This window comes from Corvus brachyrhynchos, unplaced genomic scaffold (assembly GCF_000691975.1).
Source record: "Corvus brachyrhynchos isolate BGI_N302 unplaced genomic scaffold, ASM69197v1 scaffold136, whole genome shotgun sequence".
NCBI classification, from domain to species: Eukaryota; Metazoa; Chordata; class Aves; order Passeriformes; family Corvidae; genus Corvus; species Corvus brachyrhynchos.
The window spans coordinates 9,183,234-9,204,400 of record NW_008239080.1 but is presented as its reverse complement, the minus strand read 5'-3'; the positions used below and the strand labels follow the sequence as shown (position 1 = coordinate 9,204,400).

Sequence of the window (21,167 nt, the reverse complement as noted above, 5' to 3'; positions counted from 1 at the left end):
TCCAGTTATTCCAGATAGATCTCCCACAGCATGTCTGTCTACCTCCATAAATACTGCCAACAATAAACACTACTAAATACCTTGTCCAAACACATTTAATCAGATTGATCAAATCCTGATATTCACATAAATGTTGACAATTCAGCATCAAATGATACTGAAAGTAACCAGTCTTTTATTTTTGATAGTTTTCTCACCATGAAGGAGATATCAAAATTTCAAGAACATATTAAGCCAATAATTAAATGAAAAATAAACCAGAATTGTGCAGATTTTCTGATTTATCCAGTAAAGTGATATCCTATGGAATTATATTTTACTATTTTGTAAATACCTTAAATCTCTTAGTATCTAGATGTATCTAAAGAAATATAATAAGGAGGATCAGTTTATTGTTTTATACATGTAATTGTAATAGGGCAATAAAGGAAATAAAAGAATGCAAAATGGAAGTGCTTGGTGCTTAATAAATGTAAAACAATTTAGAATATCATTGTATAACTTCAGAAAAGGGCTCTTGAAAATCAAATTCTTCTTATAAAATTATTCTGTTTTGGATAGCAGACAGGGAAAGCTATCATCGAAAGATATCACTAATGGAAATTGACAATATGCAAATAGTTCTGTTACTCATAAATATGTCTTTTCTGTATATTTTAATTTTATAACTACTAGAGCATTTTAGAAGTTAACTAGGAGTTTTCCTAAGTATAAGTAAGTTAATATATTTTAATTTTGCTCAGAAAGATAGAGATGCAGTCTTCATTCTTAAGTAATCCCTGTCTGCCAGATAAAAGGTACAACTGTGTAAAAGAGATTTAACAACCTTGGTTCTAATTAGATGATTTTAGTCTGAGATACGCACAGCAGAAGCATAAAATTTTATCCTAAGACATTCAAATTCTCTGTTATAGAGAACCTCTAGGGACATAACTATTATTGCGTCATTTTGAAAATTTCATGTTGTTATTCTGATCATTAATGTAATTTCAAGAAAGTCCCTTCAAAACTTAGAGATTCTTTTCTCTTTCTATTGGAACATCCTTTCTTTTGAAAAGAATAAAGTTTGACCTAAAGTTACTTTACATCACTAGTCCACTTGTTAATTTTTTGATGGTAATTTGACACTGATACCCCCTCTAAAAACTGTGGTTTAATGGAAGAAATTCATTGAAAATAGAAGAAAAGGAAGAATATTCTTTGAAATAGTAAGTTATGAGGAACATCTCCTTTTTCAAGTATAATGCATTTAAATTAGGCAGAACTGCAATGCTGTACCAGAGATACTGATAACAGAGGGATTACAGCCGCTTGTCTAAAGAACGAGTTTTATCTCTCTTAAATAAATACATTATTCCTACTACTCATGAAGGGCATTATAAATTTCATAGCATAAACTACAAAATATACCCCTATGTCACAATATAATTTTTTTAATGAGTTTGCCTCCTCTTTCTAAGCAATATTCCATTTTCATTGCATTTCTTCTTCTGATTGGAATGCCTGAACAGGAACTGCAGAACAGGAGCTGTCTGAAAATGTAGACCTGTAGGCATCAGAAAGGCATCTTACGATGACACGTTTGAAGACATAGTTGACAGCTCTCCCTGAGCAGTTTTTTTCAACAAAAGGCTATACTGCATTTCAGGACATGGATGATTTTAACTGGAGCTCACAGGTTCAAGCCTCATGGCAATTTGCTTTTCCCAAATCATCTAATGCTGAAGTAGGCCGACAGTCTACTGCATTGTAGGGCAGTGGTGGACTTCAGTGTGTATGTGATTTCCTGCAGTCGCAAAATACTCTTGGTATCATGATTATAGAACAAAAGTTTAAAAAGCATGTTCCTGTTAAAAACTATTTTGCAAATAGTTCTCAGAATGAAAACATTTTCAGAAGATACACAGATATCAGGCTTTAAACCAAATTTCAGACAACGTTGTTGGATTTATTCTACTATCTAGTGACATGTAAAAGTTTCATATGACCTAAGTGGTGCCAATTCTAATAGTAACCACTAGCTGACTCAGCACATACTGTAAGTAGTCTCATTATGGGCTGTTCCCTCATGGGATTTATGGATTTTTCAGCTTGTATAATTAATACTGATAAACTTTTTGAAAGAAGTTGCATAAATTCAATTTAATAAAGCAATAAAATGAAAAAATAGAACATGTGACCTCAGATTTCAATCTGATTCAGCCTAACAAACCAAGAAGGTTGATAGGTCTTTGCTCCTTAACAGAGCAACTCATTTTTCAAAATGTACACCATTAAGAACTGCCCTGCACTGAACTCCTTCATGGGAATACCTAGAAATGTTTTTCTTTCTAGAGCAAAGATATTCTTAAAAGCTTTTAGCATTGTGTTCTCTAGCTACCTATCGAAATCAAACCAAAAAGCTTATTAAGTTATTGAATAAATAAAATTTACAATACCTGTGTTTGTAGAGGTAAAATGCAAACCCTGATAATATTAGAGCAAAGAATGGTACCAGGATGGCAGCTGCAACCGAACTGCTGTTTGTACCATAATAGTGATTTGAAAGGTCTGTGTCTGCACTTAAAGGACCTGAAATGAAACAAAAGGGGCAGAAATACAATTTCCACATTATCTATGGGGAGAAATAAAATTCCCATGTTATCTATTTAATGGTGTTCCTTTTATTCAAGAGTTAAAGAAGATGGTGTCTTGATGAAATAATTCTATTTAAAAACTTGAAATAAACAGCATGCAGCATCACAATATAAATATTAATACCACTTCATGATATATCAATAAATATAAAAATGATTTGAAAATACTACTCAGCAAGTAAAATAATTTTGGTCATGAGTCAATTTAAAAAGGTTAAGCCATATAACTTCTGAAAAACAAATGAATCCTGCAAACGTACTGTATTCCAGCAGTCTTAATATTCAGTTTGGAAACAACAAGCAATGCAAGCCCACAATAAACATGAACAAGGAAGGGAAAACTGAGGTGACTGCAATAAAACACAGTGGTCCTGCTCAGCTCAGTAGCCCCCCCAAGTCTGCACCTGTATTCATGTCCCTCTGGCAGCTGTGTTTGCACTAGGGTAGAACTGAGTGCACACAATGCAAACGCAGTGGCCTGTGGCATGGCCTCGCCGGGCTCCTGTTGTGCACAGGCAGATAACCTGGACTGTAAGGCATTTTGCAGAACACGTTTTTTCATCAGTATAAAAAGACACATTGCTAAATTGCTTTAATAGTTAACCACCTTGGCAATTCAAATTGTGAAGGATGAAAGACAGTTTTATGATGAAAAATACAGAAAATTTTATAGAAAAACATGTTTTTTGAGACCCAATGCCGTGTTGCTGGTTAGAACTCACAGCTCTTTAGAAAGCAATATAGATCTTATTCAAGGAAGAAAGACTAGGACAGAAGGAATGTACAGAGAGGGTGGGACTTGGACAGATAACTGTGTTTGCTACTCTGGGATATTACTGCTTTTGAGAGTGGAGAAGAACAGGAGACACTTCTGTTTGCCTCTAAGAAATGCTCCAAACCACCAGTACAGTGTTGCAAACATCACAACTCCCTCATTGATAGCAACAGCATCGATCAGTCTTTTTAGGACTCTACTGCAAACCAATTATATAGCAGAGACATGGCCACTATGCTAATTTCACCAGTCTACTAAAACATCCAACTATGTTCGAAAACTGAGAAAAGAAAAAAACAGAGAAAAAAGCAACAATTCTCCTCTGATCCCAGGAAATGTTCAAGGCCTGATTGGATGGGGCACTGGCAACCTGATCTAGTGACTAGCATCCCTGCCCATGGCAGGGGGCTTGGAACTAGATGATCTTTAAGGACCCTTCCAATCCAAAACATTCCAGATTGTATGATTTTTGCAGTTTAAGCTCAATGCAAAAGACAAATGAGATAAATTTTTGTCCTGTGAGATATCTTTAAACCTTAGATATTTCAACTGTTAATATTATAACACATTTTGCATTTAACTTTAAAAAATGTATTAAGTTTTAGGAATTAACTCAGTGGCCTTTAAAATGAAGTCAACCTCCCTAGGAATTTCAGTATTACCACATTTGATTGTTTAAAATATGACAAAATATTGTACTACTATCTTTTTCACTGTCTTAATCTTCTGTCACCTTTTAGACTTCTCTACATATTTCTCTGCAGAACTGATGAAGGAAAACATTTTCAAATTAATAAACATTATTGTGGCAGTTGGGATCACATTATGAGCTTTGTCACACTACTCTGGAATATCTTAACATTGAACTGTTTTAGAATACAACAATTTTATAAAAATCTTTGGGATTTAGTAATCCAGTATTTGTCCCAAAATTCAAACTGTGGAAATAACCTTGGCATAAATTTATGTATTTGTACTGTATTGTACATGTACTGGACATTCTCCAACCTATCTAAATTAAAGACAGACAAACTAAGGTAGCTCCAACAGTTAATAAAAGTTTCAGAAATATTAATTTGAATGTTTTTTATTGGTTAGAAGAAGTGACAGACTTAAAAAAAAAACAAAACAAACACATGCAGTTATCACTTTCTTCATCCTTTACCACCACAATCACATGCTGTTTTTCCAATTATTTGGAGTAATTAATAAAAAATACAGTAATGATCAAATTCATTGAAGTCAACTTACAGCAACAAAAATCTGGAATTATTATTCAAACTCTTATATAAATTTCAAAACAGAAATATATGTGATCAATGAAGTCTTAACTTATATCTCAAAGCTATTATCTCAAAGCTATTATCATGCCACATAGGATAGATACATTTTAATGTACAAGTAGCAGAAAAATTATAAAATTCATAATAAAAAATTCTTGGTCTGAAATTTTTGGTACATTTAGTTAATTTAAAAAAATGTTGTGTAACTCAACATTTAAAAGCAGGCACAAATTTACACTTAAAGAATTTATTTTAAGTTATCTATGTTAGATAACTGATTCACATTTAATACTTTACTCAAAAATCCTAGTGGAAGTAATCATATATTCTGTATCTCTACAGTTTTTGAAGTACCACACTTAAGGTAACAAAACTTGACATTTTTGACTGAAGTTTACAACCTTTAACTAGAGAAGTGTTGACCAGCTTCAGACTGTACACTGCATATACTTTTTGTTAGGAAAAGAAACTTCACGGTAGTTTTGCATAACCTGAATTTTAGTCATGTATGAGACTTCAACTTGGTCTGGTCTACTTATAATAATTTTCAGAGCTGTTTGTGATTATCCTGAGGTGAACTTTGTCATTCTTCTGACAGCAATATCATGATAAGAAATGGGAAGGCATATTGTATGGCCCAAATTAAGGTAAACAGAAAAGTGGAAATACCTAAATACACACACACACACACACACACACACACAAAAGGTATGCAAAAGATAATTTGGTTTACTTTTCATTAAAACAACCATACTTTGTCACTGGGAAATGTTATTTAATAGAGGGATATTCAGTAAGATTATAAATGGTTTTGGTTTTCTTTTAACATTTCTCATAAAAAAAGGGCTTTAGCCTCCTAAAACAGCAGCAGTCAGGTGAATTCAAATTTTGATAACACTCACAGTGAATTCATTAATGTAAAAGCTGTGTACTTCTATTTTTGAGATGATTGATAAGTACTGCCATTTATACCTAATAGAAAATAATACTTTTTTAAAGAAAATACTGTGAAACCTGATCTCATGGTGGCAACCCTGCCCCTCTGACCCGAGCCATTCCATAATTCTGTGATTAAGAACATTTTCTTATCATTGTTTGGATCTATCATATGCATTTCTCCTTTGACTCCTAGCTCGGGGTTTCAGTTGACTGGCATCAGTACAGCATGACTCAGTTTTACTAAGAGAAATGCTGCTCAAGTCAGAGAAGTGTGACAGCAAAACCCATGCAAGATTAAGAAAAGTAGAATTACACACCTAAGAGTAATTTCTGAGACAAGGATGGTTAGCAGGTCAAGGATTTAAGAGAAAAAAATACCCACACAGAAAGCAAATCAGCAGCTTCCAAGGAACAACATAGGCTGGAACTTCTTCACCTGACTGAACCTGCTGCATAGCAAAGGCTCTTTGGATAGGTGCCTCATTAGGTGTAGACGTGTGTTACCATATAGTTTCACAGCTCATTACTCTAGCTATCTGTTTGTGCTTTAGCTAACACACAATAGCTCTGTACTCTGGAGCTTTCAGTACCCTGTTTAGATGTTGGGTTTCCTCATGAATGATGGAAGTTGTGTGAAACGATCTGGAGAGGATGATTCATAGAGTGAAATTTAAAATTCACGTCTCATGATATTCAACACTTTTAAGAGTTGATTAATTTCAAGTAATGAATGTGTATTCCACAGCCATTGATCTAATATAACACAGATGCAAATTAATTATGCATATTTCGTTTTTTTGTTAATATATGTTATGTCAATCTAGACAAGTCAAAAAAGTACTTTGAGGAAAAAAAAAGGAAAGAGAGTTTAGTAATTGTATTTCTCCAGAGAAAATAAATATGGGAAAATAATAATTTTGTGAAGAAGGTTTCTCTTCTCACAAAGTCACCTTTTCATACAATTTTAAAAGAAGTGTCCAGACTGGGATGAACAAGATTTTAGAATAAACATCTTCTAGAAGTTTAGTGTTGAGGCATAGGCACTCAGCAGTTGCAGAAACTGAACCAAGCCATAGACTTGCAGCCTTAAGAGACCAAGTTGCTATAACCTAACAGACTGAGTATACTCAGTTTGAGCACAGTTCTAATATTGCAAACATTGTGGGTTTGATCGCCATATGAGTCATTCACTTAAGAGTTATACTTGATTATCCTTGTGGGTCCCTTCCAGCTCAGAATATCCTGTGATACACACTGAGACCAGTCTTTTTCTAGCATTGTGTTACAGAAAATTATTCACCTAATACATTGGTCTTTCCCACTTAACCAAGTAGTCCTCCACAAATGCTGTCTTTGAAGTATGCTTGCAGGTGAAGAATTTCATATTGCTTTATGTATGCACCAGTTTATATATACTTTTGGCTTACTGTAAAGGCAACAAATAATTTAACTTACTTAAAACCCAGAAATATTTAAAGTCTTCAGAGAGAGGATATATGAGATCATTGTCTCAGCAGAATATTCATGAACAGAATAGATTTAAAAAACAAAGCAAGTTACCCTTGAATATAATATTATGACCTGTACTAGAGGGAAATTTGCTGTTTCCTTTTAGATGTTGATTCTTCATCAGAGAATAAGCAATTTATAGACAATCAGTGTCTATTTAGCAATCCTGTAAAAGAGAGGGTATCTGCATTTGCAGCGAGCTCTCTACCAAGATGTCAAAGCTGAAGATGAGAAGCCTTCAGTTCAGAAATGCAGGTGTAATTTGGACACTCCAGCTCCTTACTAGCCTTGGAAATATAGAAACAGCTCTTATATTACAGCTCTAAAGGGTGACATGGACAATGTTTTCCACTACTGTAGAATACATCCACTGGAAAACTCTGTTTAACTTTCTGCTTTTCATTTACCCCCATGAGTTATCAATTTCACATAGAATCAAACTTTTATTTTAGGTAGCTGGCAAACCATGGATATATTTTTTGACCTTGCTTAAGAAAATAGCAAATGCAAATACACACAGACACCCCAAACAAAAACAACAAACCACATTCTTACTGTTTCAAGACACCAAAAGCTGCTTAACAGACAGATGTTTGAACAAATGTCGATGCTCTACTTTTACAGTGTGATAGCTAAAATCAGAAAGCAAAAGCAGCTTAGATATTACAGTAGTAAAGATTACATGAAAGTAGAGGCAGACAAATAACCTGTCCCACACAAGAGTTTACTCCGAAGACTGAACTTGTATTCAGCTTCAATAATTGGCAGTTCTTAGGCTGGGGCTCTGAAGAGCTGGGTTTCTGCCACTTGTCACTAAATATGCTTAGCAATTTGAGAGATGGCCAAGATGAGCAAATCCACAGCGTAACTGCTATTACAGTAGTTAATAGAGCAAAGATTTGACAGAACTCTAAAGAGCACTGGTTACAGCACCAGAGAAGCTAATGGAACCAAGGCAATTTATAAAATGTACATACAGTCTGCCATAGAGATAATGGCTAGGCTGTCTCCTCTTCCTAGACCAGTACTTTTATGTATATATATACCATGCTTTGACCACTTTGCAGTAGTTTCAGGATCAGGAAATGCAGGTGCCTACACTTGGTATTTGCCAAAATATGAGTAAATGCTTTGTTAGTTTTTATGATAAAACTATTTTATGAGTAAAATAACTAGTTTTACACCACCTGCTAGAGCACTTGAGCCCATAGCTGTAATACATACCTCAGACACTCATTTCATATTTTTGACAGTGAAGTAAAATTCTGTCGAAATACACATATATTCTGAAAACATCCACCATCAACAGGCATTCTCCAAATGACACTGTCAAAATTAGGGTTGATTCTGGCCTTTTAATGTCTTATATGACTCTGACCACAATTTATACATTTAAGCAGGAAATGTGTTTGCATTGCATGACATCCCTGGTACTTTCAAAATGAAAAGCAATTGCTTGGAAGGGCATTCTCTTTAAGAGCATCCTGTACTTATTAGGTCGCTATACTAGAAAACGTGATAGCAACACGTTAAGCAGAGTTAAATTAGGATTTGAGCTGTATATTTCAAATAAGCATATTTGGTTATGCTTTGTAATAGGTGTAGTGTGAAATAAACGTGCCTACTTCAGCTAGATAGCTGAGTAATTTGTTGAGTTCATCCTTGCAAGACCCCAAAAGATGATACATATTAAAGATCTATGAAAGCATGTACCTTGTCTTTGGAGCATAAATTTTCCAAAGTCTTTTCCATGTATATCTCCTTGATAGGTAAAAACTCCTCTTTCAAGCCCTGAGGATACCTAGAATATGTTGAAACAGAGAAAAAGATTTCTGAAATGAATAAATAACAGTGTTTAGCAATTTTTTTTTCTGACTTAGAATAGATAATATGGAGCCCAGATTTTCACTTTTAGCCTTTAAAATATTAGTGAATTTTCTATGCTTATCCAACATTTATTATTTTAAATAATTTATTTATTTGCAACAGTATTAAACTGAGTTTCAAAATAACACCCGGAATGATTTTGAAATACCTAATGTATATTGCTGGGTTTTGAAATTCTTGAAATGACGTAATCATAATTGAATGAGTATGCAGATATACAAGCCTGCTGAATTGTCAGATTTAAAATTATTTTCCACAGAAAGTATCATGAGGTAGAAAGAAGAAATCCAAAAAGTAAAACAACACTGTTTTATTTCAAGGTTAGGTGTACTTTTGTTACAGTAAACTGTTTACCAAACCAAAAAGGCACAATATTTCTAAAGGTAAAATTCTCACTCCCACCTAAGGAAGGAAGGCAAAAATATGCTGATTCATTCCCCCTTCTCTTTCATAAACTAAAAATTCTAATCAAAGTACAGCAGATAGAAGTTTGTATACATATTTTTGAAAGAAAAAGGTAATCCAATCTCTACGGTGACATTCAGAGTGCTGGATTACATATTTGTAATACAAAAACATGGACACAGTTACATAGATAATCACAAATTACTTCAGAACTTAATCTCAGCAATCTTTATCCATGGCAAGCTGGGTACTTACATAACCATCTAGTGCCCAGTTGTCGTTTTCAAACTTGCTTACAAAAATGTCACTAGGTCCTTTAATTTGAAAAGCTTTCAAGAGCAAATGGGCTTCTTCCTTCTTGTAAACACCTATTAAAATAAAGGAGGCAAGATATGCCTTTTAAACAAATTTTCAACCAGTTTGTTCAAGTATCCCTTCAAATCTAAGTATATTTCTTTAGAACTAAAAGAGTTTGAAGAAAACGTTCTGTAATAACAGAATTTCATAACATGGAAAACCTCAAGATTTAAAGTACTGTAATGGATTTATCTTATTTAACTCATCCTTTGACTCATCCTATTTGATAAGAGCATGCAAAGATAGGTTTGTACTGTTCAATTTTATAAATAACAGGGCATGAGTAGTTGTCTCTTCATACAGTATTTCAGTAATTCTGAATACAGATAGAAGTCCTTACCTGGAATTTCCTTGACTTGGAAAAAAATGGATTTTACTGTCATCACAACAGTATATTGCTACAGTAGATATCAGTAGTGCAGTGAAAGAAAATTCCTGTTTGGCAACCAACTACTGCAATTCTCTCTAAACTCTTGACCTTAAAAGATAGTGATAGCTGATAATGTTCTTTTCAATATATGTGATGAGAGGCTAAATCGGAACTTCACAGTTAGATTTGCAGAAAGGAATGCATGATGTTGCTTGTAAGGTATGCATAATTTACAAAGTTATTTAATTATCTGTGCCTGTTTTATGCTACACCATTATTAATACCACATTGTTTAAAGGTAGATATTAATCACTGTTGATTAATTCAATGATACAATTCTTAATATGCCTATATAGACTTTGTCTGCTGCTTCAGTATTTCCTGTGAGTTCAAAACACCAATGCTATCCAACAGCCTGAGATGAATAAACCCTTCCTCAATATCTATTTGAAATATAATAGCTTAAATAGATGGGTGACTGCATATGAAGTGAGACAAGCCTGTGCAGACCATTATGTAAAAACTTTTCCTTTTGCAAAATAAAATTATTTTTAGTGAAAATATAAAGTTTTTGTTTCATTTTCCATTTGGATGAAAATGCATCAAAACTGAACAGATTAAAAAAAAAAAAATAAGAACGGCTTCTTTAACACCAAATTCTGAACCTACCTGATAGTTTGAGTTGCATGTTGGATGTCTCGATGAATGTGGCATTCACTTTGCTGCTTGTAGTATTGAACCAATCAACAGTGAGAGTAGCAGGCTGTCTTTTTCCTAAATATTCATAAAACCCTTTCCACAGTGAATTTATAAAAAATACATCTGAAGGAACTAAATAAAGTGGGGGAAAGAAAGAAACAGAGGAAGAAGTAAACTACAATGAAGTAACAATCTTTCTAGCCATACTTATGGTCTTAATTTCTTTTTAGACAACCAATCCACGGTTCTAAGGAGGTATTATAATAAAAATTTTAACAACAATAAAGACAACATATCTAATGGCCTTTCCACACAATTGCCTATAATATACTACACCTGTCCATCGCAGAATATGTTCTCAAATAACCTCATACTTTATAGCTTTTGTGATTCAGTGAATGTCCTCAAGACTATGAAAAATAATAGACTCTTCCCCTAAACCCTGTACCTTTAAGGTATGAGGAAAAGAAAGGACAATAATATTCTGAAACCAAAGATTAATGGAAGATAACACTGTCTTAGGCTATCCCTTTTTTTTGTTTGTTTCATGAATTTCATGAAGCAGCACTGTGTGTGATTTTCAATTGAGTATCAACTGAATATTCAACTGAATTGATTGAATTTCTGGTACAGTAATATCAGTAATTTTTTAGACTTCAAAGCTGTTTTCCATACAATATTATTGCACTATGAACAGTGAAGTTGTCAAAGAATGAAGCTTTTTTAAAATTTAAAATAAAGGTCCATTTCTCAGTGACTGCAGTTTGAAGTATCTGAAGTATAAATCCTACAAAATGAAGCATGAATTATTGGAAGTACATGTATTTGGATTATTTATTTGACGTTATTGGTATCTTTCCTCTACACAGAAAAAATAAATTATGTAGCTGTTAAATGCTGTATTTTAAATTGTTTAACCAATCACTTCATGCCTTAACAAAATGAAAGGCCTAGCAAGTATTAAAATTCACCCTTACTATCCATGACCACTACAAATGATACTTTTTCAATAGCTAAAGATTGACATTAGAAGTTTTGCATTCTTCTAATTAAGATCTTAAATTAAATAATTGGATTTTTTTGCATTTTGTCAAACTGAGCACATATAAAGGCAGCCATCTTTACTGAAGAAAACTTATCAGTGCAGGTATTCTCTGTATCCATTTTAAATAAATTCCATGGATACTTCCCCCTCTACCTAATCACTTATTGCAAAAATGAATCAAAAAGAAACACAGGGAAATAATACCTGACATGCAATACCTCTGAAAATCAGAGGACTGATTAGCTGTTGACTAAAAGATAAATAGCTTCTTCCATGTCTTTTGCCTTCAAGTTGTGCAGAATTCACAAGCAAATGTTCAAGCTCAGTGTAGAATGATTTGAAAACATCATTAGTATGTTATTGGTTCTATCACTGGATTCCAAATGAGCAGAGACCTATTAAATGGCTGAGTGTAACACCTTTGAATAGCCTGAAGTGTTCCATTTCCAAAGTAAAAGTCAGTGGGGCTTTACACAAGGTTACCTCAACTTACTACCAAAAATCTGAAGCATTACATTTCAGTTGGTATGTCACAGTCCTTAGAATTTTTATAATTTATGCAAATACATGGATTCTGCAAAGGGTCTTTCAGACTCTTTTTCCTATGCATTTCTCATTTTTTGCTACAATAGTGGCATAGCTAAATTTGAAACTTGGTATTTAGGAAAATAAATATTACAATTATTTTTATTTGTCTATGTTTTTAATCAAAATTGTGTGTCTGAAATGTTCTCATGAACGTGAACATCTAGTATTAGTGGTATGAACCAGAGAGGTACTATGCAAGACTTTTATAAAGGACTCCACACTTTCACCACATTCAGCATCTTCAGTACTTAGTTTGTCTAACCACTCTATCAATAAGAGCTGTTAAGCTTTGCAAAATAGTACCACTGACTCAGTATTTACAGAATTTGCACTTGCTGCAGATGAACAGAATCAGTAGGGGAAAAAACTTTATTACTGCTTCCCCAGTCATGGGTTTTTTTAAATGTTAAAACGCAAGTGCTGCAGTCCCCAGGGAGGCTGCTTTGGAGAGGTTCTGAGACAATTGTGCTGAACACTTACAAGGTCTCTGCCTTTTCCACCCACTGTGGGCAAAGGCAAAATGAGAAAAATGAACTGGCTATTAGTATTCCAATACTGCACTGATTGTTCTCAGAACATGAAAATTGGGAAAATACTAAAAGAAAAAAATTGCCCTAAGGTACATTACCGTGTCCTGCAGCTGTAGGGAGGAGGAGAGAAGATCCAGCAGGCAGGAATTGTGCAGCAAGATTGATTTATTTAATTTTTACAAACTCTTTTATAGACTTTTTTCTTCATAGTCTAATTGGACAAAGGATCAGCCACCCCTTGGAGTGATTGACTAAAATCCTAAAACATCCATTGTCAAAATATTTTTCTACTGTACTATAAACAAGACTTTTTAAGGCTGCAGGTATTTCATTGTTTACATAACTCTGCTACCTCTTCTGTGAGAGAGAAAAAGTCTCTCACGGACTTAGAAAATAGCAAGAAAATCCTTGCTAGCAGCATTTTTGTATCTACAGATACAAATGGCTACTCATTAAAACAGCTTCCTAACTATTTTTGTGAAGACTATGCAAAGCAGTGAGAACCATGGAAACCAAATATAGTAATATAGTTCTTAATTCTCACATGGATATTTTAAGAAGGATTTAGTTGCAACTTATACTCAATCATGTAAAAATGTTTACTATTGCTTATGAAGACATTAACTCTGGCAAAAAAAAAAAACACAATAAATATAACTTGCATTCAGTTCTCTAAAGGCGAAAAATCAGAACATTAATCTATTCTGTTACAGAAACTGTAGTTTACCAATATTAGCTTAATTAATAAAATACAGATAGCGGCATATCAAATTGTATCAAAATTCAAGTTAACAATGTAAAGAAAGTATTTCAAAAATATATAATCTTCTATACTGAAGAGAATTAACAATTTTAAAACACGTAATAATAGTGCAGAGTTGTTTTTTGAAAACCACTTAAAACTTTTTCTCCCTAATTACTGTCAGTTGTTACAGTTTCACTTTTCTGTTTACTATTATTGGCACTTTCAATCACAGCATTTAATATTTTTTAATAGCTTTTAGGTAGTATTTATCTAAACTAGTTATAAGGGACATGATATTGTGTGAATTGATACTGACACTGCATAGTGAATATATTTGGAGCCTAGATCTACAATATAATTTGGCATTGAAACTTCAAAACCTGTGTGGTAGCAGATTAATGCATACCTTAAGTATTTGGTGAGGTGAAGCCTCCAATAAATGAAGACTGTATATTCATTATAATGAATGAACACTATATCCTGCTTTATTGTGAGTCTGTTGAAGTAATGTACTTCAGAAGAACTCATTTATGGATTCACCTGACACTCTCACTAATAAACTCTCCAGGAAGGTTAATTATTAGCAGAAATACCTTTTTATCCCATCTAATCTACAGAGTCCTTCTGTGAATTGCCATGAGTGTGAACCATTAATCTTATTTTCCCTGCAGCATTACTAAAAATCAAAATACAGAATTGCAAGCTCATTTATTTGGTGACAACTCTTCTCATTGTTAAATAAATCAATAAAAAAGAATTAGGACTTTCATTTTCTGAATAAGGATTTCTTAGATGCATTTGTCTATTTTGCCACTGGCAGGAGGAATAGGCTAACTGCATACATGTTCATGAGGTGGCATAGAAAAGTAGCAGTAATATTTGCCTGCCTTGCTACCTGCAGGCAGTCCACACTGTACTGGAAACCCTATCTTAGAGTACATGGAGAGTTTCTGTGAAATGATGGCCAAGAATATTTCCAAAACTGTTTTTGGGGTGGGTTTTTTATACTTACAACATCTGCAATGCTAAGGGCAGAACTTTGACTGAACCTAATCCCGGCAATTATAGTATACACTCATTATAAGGCTCTCCATTATAGCAATCTCTCTGATATAAAACTACATCAAATCTGAGGCTTCTGTATGTACGCTTCTTTTGTTTGTTTGAGAAGGGATTTTGTGCAATTCAAAAAATTGGCACTCACTACAGATTTTTTTTAAAAGTTGTTTGTGAAAGAAATGCATAGAATAGGATTCACACATCACTTGTTATTATGAAAGACCTCAACGTTTATATTCCTTGGAAATTAGTAACAAATACTTCACTAAGATATTGGAAATAGTTTTATTATCCATAACAACCTTGGGTGTAAATCAATTTAATTTATTTAGATCTAAAGCTCTTCTTGTATACAAACCTGGAGTTTTAGTTATTGTTTCATTAACTTCTCTCACTCCTTTACCTACAAGTAAAAAGACAAATTATCATTTTCATGAACATATTTGTGTAGTTTTTGTATGTTTTTTTTTTTTTAATAGAATGTTAAAACAATACCTGTTGGATGGAATAATCTCTTATCCAATAGAGCCATTTTTAAAACATAAATAACTTGTCTTGAGTACATGTTTAAACTTGCACAAAAATATCAGAAAATAATTTAGGTAAACAACATATTTACTGTGGAAAGTTGTCGGGCTAGCTAAGTATCTCATACATTTAGGGCTAAAATTTTTATATCAGTCCCAGTGCTATAAAAGAGAGCCTTATAGAGGGGACAAATATTATATCTAATTATGAATAATAGTATATTAAATATAGTAAAAATTGTGTTAAGAAAGACTGATGCATTTATGACACAAATCAGCAAGAGCCAGATAGCTTGATTCATATAACAGGATCAGATATCATGGGAAAAGATCACAATTTGTGAATTACAAGGGTGTAGTTTGCTATATTTCTGGTACATTCAGCAAAGCTATGTCCATTGATCCAGATCAAGTTCTGGACTCATAATTTGGCACTTTAGAAAGGATAGTGTCCCATTGGAAGATTTGGTCTTTAGGAGCAGAAATTCATAAATTAGACTGATCAAGAAAGTACAAAAAATGTAGGACACTCAATGAGAATTACATCTAAAGACTGTAATACAATTTCAAAAATGCTTTTCTTATAGAACTCTGTACTGTATTTTATCTTCAATAAATAAAACAAAAACCCCCCCAAAAATAATTAATTATACAGTATCTATGAAAAATCATCCTTTAGGGACACAGAATAAAGATAAATTCTGATATGTAGCTCATATGACAGTGCTGAATCAAAGAAGTCTGCCCTTACATTAAAGAAAAATAAATATTTCTCAAACATCAAAACTATTCAGCGTACTTTGATATATTAGAATTAAAAATCATACTGCAAACAGCTTTCCCATGGCATCTGACTATTTTCCTTCTATTCATATTCTAAATATAATTTTATTTTTCTGAGTTGAGAACTAATAGCCTTGTTTACTCGCATGTGAAATGCAAATTCAGACCTCATATCTATATAATTAGATCTACCCTAGAAAATTATATGTAAGTTACATTGATATAAAGGTGGAATCTAGTGCAAAGATTTTTTTTCTTACTTTATTGTTCGTTTTTATTTTATAAGATTTCCTTAGACTAAAAGCATACCTGCATGAATCTAAAAGCTAAGATATTAAATAACTCTTTTTGTTCTTATAGAAAATCATACATTAAGCACTGAATGCATTGCAATACTATTTAAAACTGTGACATAAAGATAAATGTAGTACTTTATATTGTTTAGGCTTTTTTGGCTGTTGTTAGGAGTAAACATATGTATGTGTGCCTGTGCATTTACACACACTTAGCCCCTTGTCTTCCTCCATGATTTCTAGATGTTATGCTCACTTTGATTTCTTCACTGTTTCTTTCATAGAGTAAAAGCTGTTGTGTCATGGGTGTCATTAAATAGTAAGTGCAAAAAATTAATCCTATTAAAGAAAATAAAAATGTCCAAGAAAATTAATTCAAACCAAGTAGGATCCAACAAATCACTTGAATAATGACTTACTTTTACAAATAGGTGATTTTCCTGTCCATTTCATATCTGGTTTACATGTCCGATGCTCTGATCCACCAGCAAGAAAAAATCCTGGCTGACAGGTATACACCAAAGTATACCCTAAAGTAGGAAGATCTATTGCTTTCACATCTACGTGTGCTGGTGTCTCTGGCTGCCGGCAAGCATGAGCTGCAAAGGGATTTTTACAGTTAGAAGTCATGGTGGTAAGCAGTTCCCATAGGATTAGAGTAGGCAATTTGAAATAAATGCATGACAACTCTGGATAGCTTTTAGCAAAAATAAATGCATGACAACTCTGGATAGCTTTTAGCAATGTCAAGTAGCTATTACTTGTAAGAGTAACACTCAGAGTGTACAGTTATGTTACTGTGGGATGGAAATATTTTTCAAGAATACACCATAATGGAATCATGATAGCAATCAGAAAACAGCTAAAATGAGGGGAAGCACATGCCATTGTACACGGTGCAATGATTGGTCCTGTGACTTATTTTACTGTCACAGCTTCAAGCATCACTTCCACTCTGTGTTCTGAAAATTAGAGTGGTTACTGTGATAAATAAATGCATTTCAATTGAAATAAAGGTTCCACATGAATGTTTTGTCATAGAACATTGACTATAACATATGTGGTTACTCAGTATGCTTCTTCCTCTGTGCCACATGGTGTTCATTTATAACGACCCAAAGATAATTTAGAACAGGATAAGAATCTAAGGTCATTGTAATGAATTACTTCTAGTTTAGGTCAGTATATTATAACACAATAGTTATTTGATGTCCTTCAACTCACACAGAGCTATAAGTATACTAATGATTTGCATAACCATGCATAGCCTAGAAAAGATGGATTTTGCTGAGTTCTAGTTTATGATTCACAAAATACTAGGCAACTAAATAGTCCCATGCATATTTCAGGTCACTTTCCATTCTTTATTAATCCAATACACACACACAAAAAAATCCTAGCTTAATTAAAGTAGCTACTGCAGTAGGTTAACAAGGACAGATTTTTTTGAGTAAAACTAATAGAATTATTGTGAACTTCATTAAAAAAAATCTGAAAAATCTTCCTTCAAATTAATATCCCAAATACACCTTTAGTCTTCAAATAGGAAACAACAAAAAGCCCCATTTAAAAATATGTTTTAAATAAAGCTTCCCATCTTTGTAGCAAAGAATTTATTATGAATTCCCACATGTATCAGTTTGTAACTCTTAAATTTGCCCAGTGCTCTAAGTCGTTAGAATAGAAACCAGACTTACGAATGCATTCAGATTGTATGCCACTCCAAGTTAAGTTAGCAAGACAAGAACGGGTGGTAGATCCCTGAATATGGTAGCCTTTTCTGCATCTGAAATAGACTGTGCTTCCAACCTAAGGATCAAACCAGAATGTTAGACAGAAGTATCCGTCACGTGTAGTCAGATATCGAGACAGTGATAAGTTAATATGGATTTTTTCAAAAATAAAAATATCTGCTTTTTACAGTTTCTAGAGTTAAACTATTTTTTTTAATGTGATGAAATGGTTGAGTAATTGATTCTTTCATAACCTTATTTAAGAGCAATATGTCGAAAAATATTGACAAGGCTGTTCACATGAAAAAGAATGTTATTCGTACATTTCAGCTGATTAGTTTGTCAGCGTGACAGAAGCAAACTAAATGCCTGAGATGCCTCTTTTTCCTGTACATCCCTGCATATATTTTGATAGAACTTGACCATAAAGCATTTCAAAGGTTTTTCACTGTGTGATTTGACTAAAAATGGGGTTTTTTTAGAGGGAAAAGAAAAAATTATGAAGAGCTGTTTCATCTACAAATAAATTCACTAGAGAAAACTCCAGGTGACGACTTCTTACACTGCATTTGTTTGAATTTTAATTTGAGATGTTCACCTAGCAGTGTGAAGTCATGGAAAGCCTTCCTATGGTCAGCTATGATATGGTCTTCCGCAGAAGAAAAGCTGAAATAACTGAAATGCTCTTTAGATTTCCAGTGGGAATAGATAAGCATGAAAACTACATACAAAATTGCAGGTGAAAAAGAATTTTCTTAAGAGATGAGAAAGAGATTGTGTAGAGAGTTCTAGTAAAATGAACTTATTGATGGTATTGACAAAAGTAACCAGAATGTAACTCCAGGCCAAGATGTTTAATGATACGGGGCTGATCAGATAATTGCTTTTGTTTTGGATAAAAAATCTTGGCAATAAAAAATAAATAAATAAATAAATAAGACAAAATTGACATTATTGGAAATTATATTAATTGAATAAAGCAACATATCACACAGACAAATTGTGTAAGTTGCGAATGAGTAGTGATCAATGTGTATTAGTAAGAGCTTGCAGTTATAGAAAGGCAGATAGTTCTGCACTGCAAATGTCACATAAGGACTTCAATGGAAATTACAAATTAGTATATTCAAAACTCGCTACCTGTTATCTATACACTCAATTATATAAAACTTGCTTATCATGACAGATGTTTAGCAAATGCTAAACCATTTCTCTTGGAAGTAGCTTGGGAAAATCACTGGTGTTTTTTAAAGGTCCTATTTTATGGCTTTGTAGACTCACATCTTTCTAACTATTTTTTAAACATATTGTTCTCTCTGTCCTGCCAAGGACACATAGCATGTCTTTAGTAGGGAGTGTGGCTAGTCTTGAGTCTAAGTCATTTTACTTGTGCCAATTCTTATATCTGTCAGTAATAATGAGATGCAAATCTTTTCTCAGTGCTTCAAAAGACCAAGCAAAAAGTAACATAGGTTCAAGGTAGTTAAAGAGTTGTACTGGTGAAAGTTAAAACAAAAGTAGCACATTCTTTGTATAATACTTGGATGAAAAACATTGTGGGCATTCATAAGTCACTGCGTAGTGAAGCACAAAAGGCACAGAATGAATGGGGCAAGACAGGATGCTGGTAGACAGGGGGAAACCCTTCAAAGATCTGCTGCCTGTCATCACACTTCTATAATGAGGAAAGACTCCTAGAAAGTGTTTTATAGAAGCTTGGCTATGTCATAAAAACAGGAAGCCCAGTTATAAGATATGAAAAAACCCCAAAACAATCTAGTTCCGTCGCCATTAGAGAGAAGTCTCCGTGTTGTGGTACCAGATAGCGTTCTGAGAGTGAAAGCACATACTGGAGAAAGCAGTATGCAGAACAGATGAAGACTTACTATGGCCTCTAGGGGTGAATAGGAAGAGAAGATCAGTCTGCATAAACATGAACGACAGTAGAACACTTAACTGGCCAGTACAATTCTGTTCTTAAAGACAATTTGTGAGGCAGATAAAATGGGGAGAAAAGAGAAAAGAAACCCCCAACAAAATTAGGTGCAAAGATTAGAGTTGCCTTTGAAGAGAAAAGGGTGACAGGTACAGGATCAAGATGAGATATCAGAAAGGCAGCTACAGCTATTACTAGAAGCAGAACCACCTTGGGTAAGGCCACAAGATATGGCCCAGGGAGAAGTGCCTTGGTATCTGTGAGCCAGGCAGGAGCATAAAGTGAAGGAAAGAGCTGACAGACACAGCAACAAAATACAGAAAAATTGCAGGAGAGGGAGGGTACCAATAACCAGAGGAACTTAAAGAAAGGACTTTTTTGAAAACAGTTCTACTAACTTGGTCGCAATGGGCACACTGCCCTAGGTTCAGAAATAGGCAGGAAACACAAACAGAACTTATTTTAAATTCCAGTCACATATATTTATACCTGAAAAATCTATCCACACGAAGTTTATCAATCTATATAATGACTGTGGATTGGTCATTGTTGCATCTACATTTATTTCCTCAGTCACTTTTCTGCCTGTCACTCATTAAACTAACAACCTGTGAGGAATTTGGAAATTATAGAAAGGACATTCATCACAGAGAACCTGGACACAACACAGAATAATTTTATCTTCTCTGACTGAATAAAATATAACATGAATTTCTAATTCATTTAAGCCACTTGCTGGCTTTTTTGCCAAGGACTACATGGCCTTTGGATCACGCAGGTCTTTGGTAGTTAGGTATTTTCTGACTATTCATCAATGTATGAAAGAATTATGATCATGAAGCAAGGTAATTATATCATGTCATATCATATTAAGTAATCAATTTATAAACAGCCCTCCCTACTGATGTCTCCTAAAGGATTGAACACATGATATATTGCAGGGTTAGAAGTTCTTTCTTTAAGCTGAATGTTTTTAAAAAAGCTTGGAATGAAGAATGAGTTTTTATTAAAAGCAGGGTGGAAATTTCTAAAGGTTTGTATCAGATGTTTAAAACTACAGATAACATT

At 33.6% G+C, this 21,167-nt stretch overlaps 1 protein-coding gene across 1 annotated transcript in view; it reads right to left on the bottom strand.

The window, feature by feature from the left end:
- CSMD1 (CUB and Sushi multiple domains 1) overlaps positions 1 to 21,167 on the bottom strand; it is a 1,107,925-nt gene that overhangs the window by 3,734 nt on the left and 1,083,024 nt on the right. The window contains exons 63-69 of the mRNA XM_017739215.1: positions 18,128 to 18,239; positions 16,850 to 17,029; positions 15,186 to 15,230; positions 10,831 to 10,992; positions 9,690 to 9,802; positions 8,856 to 8,943; positions 2,439 to 2,571 (exon numbers count right to left, since the gene is read on the bottom strand). Coding sequence (XP_017594704.1) covers positions 2,439 to 2,571; positions 8,856 to 8,943; positions 9,690 to 9,802; positions 10,831 to 10,992; positions 15,186 to 15,230; positions 16,850 to 17,029; positions 18,128 to 18,239 — 833 coding nt within the window. The remainder of the gene's footprint in view (positions 1 to 2,438; positions 2,572 to 8,855; positions 8,944 to 9,689; positions 9,803 to 10,830; positions 10,993 to 15,185; positions 15,231 to 16,849; positions 17,030 to 18,127; positions 18,240 to 21,167) is intronic.